Consider the following 14,654-nt stretch of genomic DNA (forward strand, 5'->3'; position numbering starts at 1 on the left):
GTGATATTTCATACAAGGGTAAATACATTAAAAGTAAAACTTTGTTGATTAGAATTTCGAGCCCTCTACCTCGGATGTACTCACGTTTATTTGCCTCATCTTCCTCTTTCTCAGCCATATCTTGCTGACTGCTAAAATTTCGGCCTCTCATTTCTTTCAATAACTTCTCCACCTCTGCAAATTTCTGTACAAACTCGTCGGCAGACGGCATGCTGGTATCCAACTGCGTCTTATTCATCTGGTCAATTAGATCTGAATGAAACCATTTCAGAAGAGACTTCAGTTACAAAGAACAAAGAAAATTTACAGTCCAAGAACAGGCCCTTCGACCCTCCAAGCCTGAGGTGATCCAAATGTACTGTCTAAACCTGTCGGTCAATTCCTAAGCATTTGTATCCCTCTGCTCCCCACCTACTCATGCATCTGTCCAGATGCATCTTAAGTGAATCTACTGTGCCTGCCTCTACCACCTCTGCTGGCAACGCGTTCCAAACGCCCACCACCCTCTGTGTGAATTTACTTGCTGCGTGTATCCCCTTTAAACTTTCCACCTCTCAACTTGAAAGCATGACCTCGCGTTGCTGAATCCTTCACCCTGGGAAAAAGCTTGTCTCTATCCAGCCTGTCTATACCCTTCATGATTTTGTAAACCTCAATCAGGTCCCCCCTCAATCTCCTTTTTTCTAGTGAAAATAAACCTAACCTACTCAACCTCTTCATAGTTAGCATCTTCCATACCAGGCAACATCCTCGTAAACCTTCTCTGCACCTTCTCCAAAGCGTCGACATCTTTTTGGTAATGAGGCGACCAGAACTGTACACAGTATTCTAAATGCGGCCGAACCAATGTCTTGTACCTTTTTGCCCTCCCTTAAATTTGTCTGAGCAAGCAAACATGGTGCTCCATCTGAAAGGCAGCTCACCTCTGACTTGAGGCTTGATCCTGTAACATCTGACAACACGACAATACTTTTTGCTGTCTGCAGTCTGACCTACTCTTGCGACAAGCACGGTTCCCCATCGCAAGTACGGCATAACTGAATCTACTGGTGTCTCTAAAACCCAGGATTTTACGAACAAGAATGAAAGCAGTAGAATGGTAGGGCATCTGGAGTGGAACTTCGTAATGGTTACTTGTAAATTTGGCCACATTTGGAAGATTGGTAGGTAAGAATGGGACGGGAGGAGAACAGGAATTAGAGTTAACTAGCATGCTTCCATATGAGGAATATCTCCTGCTCGAGGTCCAACACCATATATTTCTTTTTTGACCCCATTTGGGCCTCTCACAAATCACTACTTCACTTGAGGTCTCAAAACATGAAGGGGATTGGAGTTGTGTCCCTGGTGCTCTTAAATTAACATAAAGGTCTCATGCTGATGTTATTTAAATTGGTTTAATGATAAAGACAGGAACGAATTGGGGCACCTTACAGAGAAATGTGAAGGGAAGGTCAGACTTTCTGCTAGGCAAGTGTTTTAAGCTTTGGAAATGGCTGGAATACTAACACCTGTTACTATCAACCCCAATTTCCTGGATAGCTCAGGCACTACATCAATACGTCGGTGACATTTCTAGAGTTGAAAATTTTCAGTTTCCACTGTTGACTCATTTGAGTGACAATCTGGGATGAACCATGCTTTGAGGGGTGAAACAACCTCATAATGTCTTTTAGGATTGTTAGTATTCATTGTTTTTGCACTGTTCATATTCTCATCAGGTGCAGGAAGTTTCAGCAAATAATTATACTATCAGAAACATGGCAATGTTCACAATAAAACAATGGGGTTTACCCAAAATGTTCCCTTTGAGATCCGTGATATTGTTAAGCAAGCCACTAGCACGTTGGTGGGTTGCATCAACACTCTCTCCCAGTGCCACAACCTCCTTATTTATCATGGTGACCTGTGTAGGAAGAAAGGGAAGAAGATGGGGAAAGATGATATGGGTTACTGAAAAGGTGTGTGCAACAGAACAGCAGGCAATGATAGCACTTTCCAACAAGATCAGCAGCAATAGTATATTCCAACCAGGCCACTTGCCTTTTCTTCAGAGGCAACCAGGTCTTGTATTAAATTCATGCTGTCAGTCTCCAGCTCATCCAAATGATCTTTGGTTTGATCCTGTGATTCATGCTGCTTGCTCAGTTCATCCTAAAGAAACAGCAACACAGTAATACCAGAGGTTAATAGCCTTCAGATTAATGAAACTGCATCAACATAACAGTCACCATAACATAGAATTTTTCATGTGGATTAAACGACAATGTACAAATCTCTCAAGACTGTAATGCCTAACAATGGATGACTGGTGAGTGATGGAGTGTAATGTTAATCGCAGATAAGACAACGAATGGTACACCACTGTATAAGTACTCACTTCCTTGTAGCCAGCTGACAAGAGGGTGAAAGGAAGTGTAGCTGATCTTAATAATAATGTGCAAGTGCCCAACCTACCAGAAAGCTGACAACAGTGCAAAAAGCTTTCTTTATTTTGGATGTAAAATTCTGCAATTTACTCCTCAAGATGGAAATGCAACCACTCATGGCTTAGTGCTACTAACCTCAAGCGGTGCGATGCTATCGTTCAGAGCGTTCATGCGCGCCCATGCGATGGAGCTTGCGGTCAAGTTTGAAAGCTGGCCCTCGATGTCAGGCAGCAATGCAGCTGTCTTGTTGAGATCTTCCAAAAGGGCCACCACACAACTATCACAAGCTGCAAAGATGAACAACAACATTTTACACTCACTGAAAGCTGCCAATGTAACAGAAACGAGGTCAGTTTTGAAGAGAAAGGCAGATGCATGGTTACTCACGCTCACACTTCATAGAATCCAAATTGTCAACAACAGGGATCTGATGTGTCTGTAAACAGGTATCACACTGTCTGCCTCCCAAACCATTGTTACACGTGCAGTCACCAGTCCGAGGGTTACATGATCCCCCATTACAATTACACCCTAAAGAAAACATATTGAGATAATGATTGTGACAAGTTCAATTCTTGTCACCAGTTTATGGTTCCCAATGTTTCTCTATTTATCATGGGCACAAAGACTAAATACACACAATATCTTAAAAGAGCAGAGGTAAATAAAATTTAAAATATTATCTTCTCCACTTATCTTTTCCACTTATAATCTTCGCTACAAATTGTTAAAATATTGAGATCAATTAGTCTGCTCCTCAAGTAACACCAAAGTTGATGATGAATTATGGAATGACAGATTATGAACATTATTTTTCATTGCTCTCTCTATCTCAAAACTGTCTAAGGTAACTCTTGAAAGAGAATCAAATCTTATGTTTATCACTTTCAGCAGACAATTAAAGCACAGTATTAATTAACAATCAAACAAACAAACATTCAGGAAAATGAGCAAGTTATTTAGTGATTCTAGATAGTACAAGTCTGCAAGCTAGTAAAATAACCCAACAGCTTCAATCTATATTTAAACCAAATGCAAATATTACAATATAAAAAATAATAGTTAGGGTATAGATTATATATTTTTGAGCTTTGGCATGATATAATTACTGTTGAAACTTTATTGCTGGAACAGCACAGCAGGTCAGGCAGCATCCAGGGAACAGGAGATTCGACGTTTCCAGCACAGGCCCTTCTTCAGGAAATCAGAATGATTTCCTGAAGAAGGGCCTGTGCCCAAAACGTCGAATCTCCTGTTCCCTGGATGCTGCCTGACCTGCTGTGCTGTTCCAGCAATAAAGTTTCAACTTTGATCTCCAGCATCTGCAGACTTCACTTTCTCCTCGATGATATAATTACTGACAACTCTGTGACACTTTAGTGTTTCATTGTTTTTGGGGTCTGTGAAAAGTAAAGGGGCTAGAAATTCATTTCCAACTCCCCTGTGGACAATATAGCAGAACAGGTCCAATACCATCATTTCTACCATCAGTGCATGCTGTAACATTGCATAAGAGATACTTACACCAACCCAGCTGCTGGAAGGCCAAGTGGTGTGAAGTGAGTTTAGGACTTCCCTGGAAGGAGTGTTTGGGGGGGGGGGGGCTGTATGTGTGTGTGCATGCATGTGTTGGGGGTGTGGAAGGTGTCTGGGTGCGTGCGTGCATGGGTGCGTGCGTGCGTGTGTGTGTGTCCCCGTGTGTGCACATGTTCGGGGTGTGTGTATGGGTGTGTCAGTGTGAGTGTTGGGGATGGGGGTGTGAGCGTTGGGAGGGGGTGAGCGTTGGGAAGTGGGGGAGAGTTGGGTGTGTGTGTGTGTGTGTGCGCGCGTTGGGGGTCTGCGTGTTGGTCTGTGTGTGGAGGCATGTTGGTGTGTGTGGAGAGGGTATTGGTGTGTGTGTTGGTGTGTGTGGGGGGGCATGTTGGTGTTTGTGGGGGAGTGTTGGTGGGTGTGTGGGAGGGGGGTGGGTGTTGGTACGTGTGTGTGCCCGCACGCATGTTTTGGGGTGTGTGTGTGTGTGTGTGTGTGTGTGTGTGTGTGTGTGTGTGTGTTGGGGTGCATGGATGTTGGGGTGAGTTTGTGTGTGCGCGTGCCTACATGTATCTTTGTGTGTCTGTGTATGTGTTGGGGTGCATGTGTGTTGGGGTGTGTGCCTGCCCACATGTATCTGTGAGTGTGTGTGTGTGTGTGTGTTGGGGTGTGTGTGTGCCCATTTGCGTGTGTGTGTGTGTGTGTGTGTGTGTATGTATGTATGTTGGGGTGTGCGTTGGTGTGTGTGTACACACGTGCGTGTGTAATATCGGCCCCTCTCCCAGTTCTCAGCTCCTGTGAATCTTGTTATGGCCTTTATTATTTCCCAGACATACCCTTTTGCTATGGCACAAGGTTTGTGCTAATGGATTACAGTTTAATCATTCGCTAATAACCTGGACACAGCAAGACAGGCTCGATGGGTTATTGCACTCCCTTACACTGAGAAAGTAACACTTCATTTTCTTCTATGTTTCAACCCATTCACAAAGCAGGAGAATGACACAGCTGGAAGTAATTTTCAAAAAGGTTCCAATCACTTCAGTCTACAAAATCCAGCTTTGGAGAAATTAAATCATGGCACTAGCTGAAGTGAAAAATACTACAGACCTTGCATCCCAAATCACTCCCTTAATATGCAACGACAGATAATCCTAAGTGATTTCTCGCCAAATAAATGCCTGGTCTGTATCCTGCCTCAAAACATCACCAAGCGCAAATATTTCAAACGATACATTTTCTAAGCAATTTTTTTGTGTGTACAAATCAGAAGTATTAAACTATTGTCCTTTAAACTATTTGATGAGGCAGAGATAGAATAGGCAACATGGTGTCAGTTGTAGTCAAAAAGTGTTGTGTTGGAAAAGCACAGCAGGTCAGGCAGCCCCTCAGATGCTGCCTGACCTGCTGTGCTTTACCAGCACCACAATTTTTGACTCTGATTCTCCAGCATCTGCAATCCTCACTTTCTCCATGGTGTAGCAGACAATCACAAAGGCCGTGTAACCCATGCTCAGCAAACACCAAGGAAAACTACTTCCAGATTTATGTTATTCTGGAGCTGGCTGAGGGCATTTAAAGACAAAGAGATTCTCATCTTCTAAGACATGACTGACCCTCTTGCTCAAACTGAAGTGCCATAAGTTCCTACAGATATATTTCGTTCAATTAACCATTTGTACCCTCACTTGGGTAATTACTCCACTCTACGTGTGCAAGTTGTTACAAGTAGCCAGCCAACATTTCACTCCTGACTTGCATGCATACTTAATACAGAACTTAGAATTGGAATCAATGGAGAAAACCTGCCTGAATCCTTTTACATAAAATAAGGAAATTGTATGATGGAGGAAACTGCTGAGAATGAGGCAAGCTGGAGTGGAAATTCGTGACGATCCTTGGGTTTGCAAGACTAAGTTGTAAGGGAAAACAAAAGTCAGAGGAAGGTGTTTTAATACGCCTGTCCTGGCTGAGAATGAGTGCAGACCAGCAATTAGCCAGGGTTTGATGCTATACTTTTTTGCAGCACTGCAGAGGGTCCAATTTCTCATGTGAATAAGTGAAGGGTTGTATTTCCCCAATCCACAATTTACTGTGGCACTTACTTCTGCATCCATTTGAAGAGTGGCTCCAATAGCCTGGGGCACAATGCTGACACTGGAGTCCACTCGCGCCAGGCATGCACGGGCACTGGCCAGTCTGAATGTCACAGGTTTCGTCCCGAGAAGCAATATCACAGGAACACCTCTGGCAACCAGTGCAGCTGTCATATCCATAATATCCAGCCTACGCAGAGAGAAAAGTGAGAGAAAACAGGAACTTCCCCATGTCTATCAACAGAAGTGTTCAGATATAACTAAACCCACATGACATCTCCATGTCACACACAGAAAACACAAACTGCAGACCTTTCAACAACGAACCATGTAGGATGGAATGACCACTCTGAAATTTTGGTTTTGACCACATTTCTAGGGGGACCAACAACGGTCCCTTAATGCAACTAAATGTCCTCATAGAAGAACTCTGAAACAAAATACGATGCAAAAACACTTAAGGATATATTAGAACAGACTACCAAATGCTTGGTCAAAGAGGTAGGTTTTAAAGAGTGTCTTAAAAGGAAAAAAGTGAGGTTGAGGAGGTGGAGAATGCAGGGAAGGAATTGTCCACTCCATCGCCAAAGCAGCTGAAAGCCTGGCAGCCAATGGTTGGGTGTTTAAAATCGGAGGTAATCAATCAGGAGGCTAGAATTCAATCAGTTCAAATACATCAAAGGGCTGTGTGGATGAGGGAGATGAGAGAGATCAGGAAAGGATGGGGAAGAGGCCATGGAAGGATTTGAAACCAAGAATTCAAATTCCATTATCGAGATGTTGCTCAGCCAGGAGGGATATAATTCTCCAAGCTCACTGATGTGGCTCCCAAAGTGATCCAACAGTGAGGCATTTATTGTGTCAGTTCTGGATATGTTGCAGACTAATTTAAGAAAGACTGTGGTGATTAGTCATTGCTATTTTATCATGTGACTTCCAGGATGAAGAACACTGGAACGGAGATGTAAAACAGTTCATGGACTCCCTGTTCTCTGGAGATTAATTTGTATCACAGGGACAATACAGGTAGTCTTTTACTAACTTAAATTTTCCTTCTTTTCACTACCTACCCATGCTGCTTTTATTTTTTAATTTGCTGTGTCGGGCCTATACATTACACTGTACAGTCTTGATAAAACTGCTGTGTGGCTGTGCATGCATATATCTTAAAGGGAACAATGATCTGTTTGACTTGTTTGCTGTACTTTATAAATTGCTATGCAGTCATACAGCTTAGAAGGACCATTTAGCAATGTTTAAGAACACTAAACTCCACACTGCCTCCAAGCACACTGCACTTAAATTCTAAAACATCATGAAAGAACAACACTGTTTTTAATGTTTCAGTATTGAAGAAATCACTGCGGTCATGATCCAATTCAATAGGGTCAGTCAAATACTGATCAGAACAATGATAAATATGACATCCTGTCAGAGCTAATGAATACTACACATACCTCACATTGGTCACAGTGTGGTCCTGTCACACCAGGTTTGCATTGACACTCACCAGTCCTATCATCACATGATTCTGTGCCACATGGTGAACAATTGCATGCTGTAAAATCATAAAATACAATAAATGGAAGAGTTACTAACTTTATTCACATTACATGGGTTAATCTTCAATTATTACAAGTTACGAACGCCAAGATTTAAGATACTTTTTATTCCAAAAGAATATCAATTGAAACTACCCCATGCAAAACTGATTCCTGATTGATAACAGATTAAAACATGCTTTGTGCTCAATGATTTTGTGGTAGCATGCTTATCTTGGAGTCAGAAAATTTTGGGTTCAAGTCACTCCAGGAGTTGGGTACATAAGCCAAGCTGACACATTTAGTCCTGTCTTCCCTCTCAGGAAGATACAGAAGTTTTGAAAGCACTAATGTCCTGGACAACATGCATCCGTCAATTAACACCACCATATATAGCTTAAGTAATGATTTGCTGCAGACAGAGTGGTTCCCATTGCTGCCTACAAAACATTCAAAGTGCTTTGGGATACTGAGTATATGAAAGCCATGATATAAATTGAAATTCTTTTTCTCTCTTTCTTCTGGTCAATGCAAGGTTAAAAAATTGCAGAACATTCTATTGGCTGGATAAGTTAAAGACAACATCTTTATATCAAACCTTTAAAGTAGGAAATGTGCCAAGCTTCATAAGGAGGTTGGGACAAGAAGTTTCACTTAAGGGAAAAAAGAATGGAAATCTGGCATCACTCTCCAAAAAGGGTTTGTACACTGGATCAATCTAAAATTTTCCAAAACCCACATTGATAGGTTTTTATAGGGAGAGGATGTCAAGAGATATAGAGTAAAAACAGCTGGATGGAGTACAGATTAGCCAGGACCTAACTGAATGAAAACACAAGCCTGATGGCCTGAACGGTTAACATCTGCTCCCATTGGCTGCATTCTAAAGGCCAACAGTTTCGGATGGAAAAATCATCAATTATCCAGTCCTTCAATAGATGATACATTGAAAGATTACAGTTGTGAAGGGAAGTGGAGTAAGAAACACAAGTCTATCCAATTTTTCCATTGTCCTCGAGATGTCCTCTGTCATTCTACAGCCCCCATGATGCATTAGCACACTCACCACATGAACTCTACTGATATTTTTGGAGAACTGGTGTAAATTTGAAGGCCATTAAATATACTTTTTTGGATCCACATTGAATGGACAAAGGGTAAAGTACATTAGATCAAAAATACATAAAAGTTCAACATAAAAATAAAGATCTTTCCAATCAATAGGAACCTTCCAAAATTACTTTTTACAGGCTTGACTTGCATTAACATTGATATATTATGATGTGAAATGTGATTATGTTTTCAAAATGACTGTGCTTAGACATTGGATTGTTTTCCCAGTTGGAACAGGACTGAAAAGCTGGAACTAGGCAAGCTGGAAAAGTTAGGCCAAGCAGGGCTGACCGATGCCAAGAAGCAGATCCATGGCTAGCAGTTCAAGAAGTGAGCGACACGTAGCACGTGCTGGTTTGTGCATCCTTGGATTGGGTCAGCAGCCTTGAGGGATTCAGGATTAAAGCCCTGATTTAAGGCATTACTGGCTCCACTGGCAACTTGCTCTAACTTTTACAGATATAAAAATCCAAGCAGTTCTGGCACGGGCTTCATTTCAGCATGTGTAACACAGACTGACGTACAAAGACAGACAAACACACACACAGAATTATGTTGCATCTGGCCATGACTTTTCAAAGCTATCAGCAACACTTGGCAGCACGAGTCAATATGTCCATTTATACAATGCATTTATGATGCTCAGGTCTGCAGTCTTTTGGCTGCACTTGCTCAAGGTGGATGTTCCATGGGATTGGGGTTAGAGCAGCTTTTCCACCCAGAACCCTTAAGCCAATTCAATTCCCCAGGCAGTAGCTCACACTGAAATGCAGCGCCCGACCTCAATCTCTTCCATGCAGGTGGAGGTTGCTTGGAGATTGGGCATTTTACCTCTGTAGAAAATGAGTGTTCTCTCATAACTGGACACTACTTGCAATTTAATGATCGTCAAATTTTCCTTTCCTCTAAGGAAAGCATAAACTGCTGGAGAAACTCAGCAAGTCTGGCAAGCACCTGTGGAGAGTTAACAATGTCAATCTGGTATGACTATGCTTCTGGGGTTCTGAAGAAGTCATATCAGTCTCCAGTATCTCTCTCTGCACAGACATTGCCAGACCTGCCAATTTTCTCCAGCACTTTCTGTTTTTATTTCAGATTTCCAGTGTCCACAGCATTTTACTTTTATTTGAGTATTTTCTTTTCCTGCTGAATGTTTTATTTTTTCAAAAAATGTCATTATCTGATCAAATTTCACACATAAGTAGATTGGTAAATATAACATACGGGCACAGTCCTTGGCTATCACTGCATCTCCATAGAAACCTGGTGCGCAGAGTTCACAATGAGGCCCAGCTGTGTTATGCATGCAGCCTAGACAAATGCCAGTAAGTGAATCACAATTACTGAAGAGCATATTAGAATCTGTATTGCTGTTACAGTTGCATGGTCGACATTCACTGCCCAATACCATTGGGTTTCCATAGTAACCTGGGGCACACCTACACAGGAAAGGAGAAAACCATTATTAGAGCTAGTCAGCAAGAAATAAAACAACACAAACATCCTGCCCAAGTTTTACTGATAAAAGATTAAAATATTTGAGCATTTGGATACTCGAATGATAGGTGTTTACAGCATGGAAAAAGGCCATTCGGTCTACTATGTCCGTGCTGATCATCAAGCACCTATCCATTCTGGTCCCATTGTCCAGCACTTGGCCTGTAGCCTTGCATGTTATAGCACATCAAGTGATCGTCTAAATACTACTCAAAATGTTGTGATGGTTCCTGCCTCTACTATTCTTTCAGGCACTGAGTTTCAGATACCCATCCACACTGGGTGAAAAGAAAAATTCTTCCCTCAGTGCTTTCTAAACCATCCTCCATTTACCTTAACTCTGGGCCTCCTGGTTATTTATTCCTTTATTAAGTGGAAAGGTTTCTTCCTACCTCCATAAGAACATAATATATAGGAGCAGAATTAGGCCAGTCAGCCCATTGCGTCTGCTACCCCATTCAAACATGGCTGATATATTTCTCAACCTAATTCTCCTGCCTTCTCCCTGTAATCTTAAATCCCCTATTGATCAAGAACCAATCTTTCTGTCTTAAATGCGCTCAATGGCATGGCCTCCATGGCCCTCTGCAGCAGCAAGTTCCACAGATTCACCATCCTCTGGCTAAAAACACTCCTCCTTACTTCAATTATTGATTCATAAAATTCATAGAGCATGGCAATCAACCCTTTGGTCCAACTAACCCACACTGACCATGTTCCCAAACTAAACTAGTCGCACTTGCCTACAGTTTGCCCATTTCCCTCAAAGCCTTGCTTATTCACATAGCTGTCTAAATGTTTTTTAACTGTACTTGCATCCCCCACTTTCTCTGGCAGTTCACTCCATATACATGCCATCATGTGTGTGAAAAAGTTGCCCCTCAGGTCGTTTTTAAATCTTTCTCCTCTCACCTGCTCTCTACTTTTGAACTCTCCTATTCTAGAGAAAAGACTTTGGCTATTCACCTTGGCTATGCCTCTCGTGATTTTATATATCTCTATAAGGTCACTCTTCAGCATCCTATTCTCCAGGGAAAAATGTCCCAGAATATCCAACCTGTCCTTATAACTCAGTCCCAGTAACTTCCTTGTAATTTTTTTCTGAACTTTCTCCAATTTAATAACATCCTTCTTATACAGGGCGACCAACATTGTACATAGTACTCCAAAAGTAACCTCACCAATGTCCTGTACAATTGCACATGACATCCCAAATCCTATTCTCAATAGTCTGAGCAATGAAGACAAGTGTGTCAAATGCATTCTTAACCACCCTGTCTACCTGTGACCTGAACCCCTGGGTCTCTCTGTTTGACAACAGTACTCAGGGCACAACCATTAACTCTAAGTCCTGCCCTTGTTTGTCTTACAAATGCAATACCTCACATTTATCTAAATTAAACTCCATCCACCACTCCTCAGTCCATTGTCCCAATTGATTAAGCTCCCTTTGTAATCTTAGATCACCTTCTTCACTGTCTACTATACCACCAGCCTCTGTGTCATCTGCAAATTTACTATATTCTCATCCAAATCATTTATACAAACGACAAACAATAATGGATCCATGCGAATCCCTGCAGAACACTGCTGGTCACAGGCCTCCAGCCTAAAGGGTCATCCATTCACTCTGAGGCTGTGTGCTCGGGACCTAGTCTCTCCTACTAGTGAAAACATTTTCTCCAAGTCTACTCTCTCCAGGCTCTCTACCCAATCTATACCCCTTAATTTTGTACACATCGATTAGGTCCCCTTGCACCCTCTCAGCTCTAAGGAAAACAACCACAGATTGTCACATCTCTCTTCAAAGCTGAAATGCTCCAGCCCAGGGAACATTCTAGAGAATCTCCTCTGCAGTGCAATCATTTCCTTCCTATAGCGTGGTGTCCAGAACAGCACAGAGTATGCCATCTGTTGATACTGTTGTGGGATTCAATAAATACATCTTTTACACGCCTGAGGCTGACTTAAGCACTACTAACCACAGTTCTCTGGGAGAAAGAACTCTTATAGTTTCACTAACCTTGAAAGTGAAGGAATTCATCCTCATGTTAACCCTAAATGACTGTTCCCCCCCCCGCCGCAAGATCTAAATTCTGCAGCCAGATGAAACATTGTTCTAAGAACTTTATTGTTCAGCAAGATTGTTTCTTAGTTTCATCCCGGGTATCAATTTAGTGAACCTTCATTGCACTGGACGTGTGCTCTGTCAGGTAAAAAGACCAATACTGTACACATTACTCTAGTTGTGGCCTCTCAAAAGCCTGAAAAAAAAAAATCAGAACCAAAAATAACACTGAAGATCTACTTTGAAAATTCATTACCTTCTTGCTTAACCTCCCAATCGAGAGTTCTGCTGTCATAGTTTACAATTATTTACTAAATTGATTACCCTGTACTTTGCTCTAAGTTACTCTCAAAAGACAAATGGCCTGAAAGTTTTCTCCTACTAAGTAGGAAGATCCATCTATTCCAAATAAAATTGATAAATATCAGATTTAAGCAAATAGTTTTTAAATTATTGGTCAACGGAACAAATAGATTCTATAAGAGTCTCCACCTCCATTATTAATACAGTTTAATAATGCACCGTTGGCTGCCCTCAGTCACACATAAATACTGACCTTTCACATTTTAAACCAGCATAGCCTGGCTTACAGAGACACTGTGTACGATCTCCATGATTGATACAATCCTTTGCAAAGCTAAAAAAGATGTTCAAGCAAAGAACAGAAAACACATGATTTAAATAAACTTACAATTGAACTCAAAGAAAAATGTTGAGTTTTCTTTTTAAGCACCCTTCCCGCCACACCCAAGCTGAGACCTGACAAAATGGAAATACATACTTGTTCGAAGAAACAGTGAGGGGGCAGGGACACTGAACACAAAGTGATGCTGCTCCAAATGTGGCATTTTCAACTAAGCCAGTCTTGCAGCGCTCACAGTTCTCTCCTTCAGTGTTATGCTGGCAGTTCTAAGGGGAAAGAAATTTTGCATTTAAAAATATTATCAGTTAAAGTGCTTCCAAAATGTCCTTTGGAAAACAAAACAAATCAGAGGTGCAGAGGAGCTTCACCTATGGTGTGCAGATGGTAGAGCACCCTTTAAGATCTAATGAGTAGTGATCGATTATCACAAGCATAACCTACAGAGGCAAAGCCAGTTCAGATGGAACAATCCGAACCGGTAATATCCAAACAGGAAGTGTTTCTGCTCAACGGGCACTGAAGAATAAGCGACAAGCTTGGCATCTTGTCTCCAAACATGGGTCTCACCTCCTTCATTAATGATGAATGCAACATCAATAACACCATACTTACGGAGTTTAGAAACCTTAAGACTATAAAAGCATTCAGATGGCTCAATCATCAAAAGCAAACAATTCTATCTTACATGGAAATTTCAAACCATTATTATAGACTTCTAATGTTTATAATCTTTATTTGTTGCAGGTGTTGACCTAATGGGTGCATTATTACTTTACAACAAGCTGACATAAATAGATTTGGCAGTTTTAAAATGCAATTTTGCTGCATCATTTATTTGATCTCAGAACATAAAACATTCAGGTTTGGGACATATCTCATGAAATGAATGTATCTATTTTTGTAATAATTTTTCCCTCTCATTACAACTTCCTAAAGTCAATGTTGAGTTCAACAATTTTAGATTATAAACACTGCCCCTATTATCAGGTGTAGGTAATCGTTCTGCTGTTGTTATTTACACCTTCTCTAGACCCATCTTTTGGTTCCTCATTTGTCCCATTACTGCTGGTTTTTGCCTTGTGTCATTTCTTTCACCATTCCACCACTTCTCACCTTCATCTACCAAACATATTCTTTTATTTTTGTTCGGCATTCCATTATCTAAAGAATTGATACACCTCCAACATTTCATAATTCAGATTAGGGAAACAGCAGGTGGACTTTCCTGAGTATTTTGAGACCCTGACATTGGGACCAAGCAGAGTTCCTGAACCTGAATTCATCATGAGCCAGGCAGCTGGAACCGTTTCCCCAAATGTGGCCTTTTAGTTGGCCATCTCTGGGAAAAAAAGCTTCATCTTTCTGGCTCCCTTTTCCTTTCATCTGCCTCATAGTTGACCACTTTCACACTTGCCATCCAATTAAAGACAGCCCCCTCAAGCGTGGTAGGCTGACAAGAAGCCATCCAGAACTTGAAAGGTTGACAGCCCCACCAGCAGAGGTCAGTATGTGGGGAGCTGTGAGGGTATCTCCACTCACGTAGGGATTATGACAGGCCAGAATGGTTAGGGCTGTTAGACAAGACGAAAGCTGTCTGCAGTAATGGGATTTCCATAATTGCTACCTTTCATTAAATGGACTCTACAGCGCCAGTGGAACTCCAGAAAACTGGAAAGAACATCTCTATTCTGATTGTCATCTCCACATGATGGACAGATGTCCAAATCGCCCATACTT

At 41.5% G+C, this 14,654-nt stretch overlaps 1 protein-coding gene across 1 annotated transcript in view; it reads right to left on the reverse strand.

The window, feature by feature from the left end:
• The window catches only part of lama5 (laminin, alpha 5), a 320,328-nt gene that overhangs the window by 55,334 nt on the left and 250,340 nt on the right, over positions 1-14,654 (reverse strand). The window contains exons 43-52 of the mRNA XM_087994598.1: positions 13,056-13,183; positions 12,831-12,911; positions 9,934-10,148; positions 7,513-7,613; positions 6,065-6,245; positions 2,817-2,960; positions 2,565-2,716; positions 2,044-2,154; positions 1,795-1,906; positions 85-252 (exon numbers count right to left, since the gene is read on the reverse strand). Coding sequence (XP_087850724.1) covers positions 85-252; positions 1,795-1,906; positions 2,044-2,154; positions 2,565-2,716; positions 2,817-2,960; positions 6,065-6,245; positions 7,513-7,613; positions 9,934-10,148; positions 12,831-12,911; positions 13,056-13,183 — 1,393 coding nt within the window. The remainder of the gene's footprint in view (positions 1-84; positions 253-1,794; positions 1,907-2,043; positions 2,155-2,564; positions 2,717-2,816; positions 2,961-6,064; positions 6,246-7,512; positions 7,614-9,933; positions 10,149-12,830; positions 12,912-13,055; positions 13,184-14,654) is intronic.

Source organism: Chiloscyllium plagiosum, unplaced genomic scaffold, assembly GCF_037043375.1.
Source record: "Chiloscyllium plagiosum isolate Xiang-an unplaced genomic scaffold, Cpla_swu_hap1 HiC_scaffold_15, whole genome shotgun sequence".
Lineage (NCBI taxonomy): Eukaryota > Metazoa > Chordata > Chondrichthyes > Orectolobiformes > Hemiscylliidae > Chiloscyllium > Chiloscyllium plagiosum.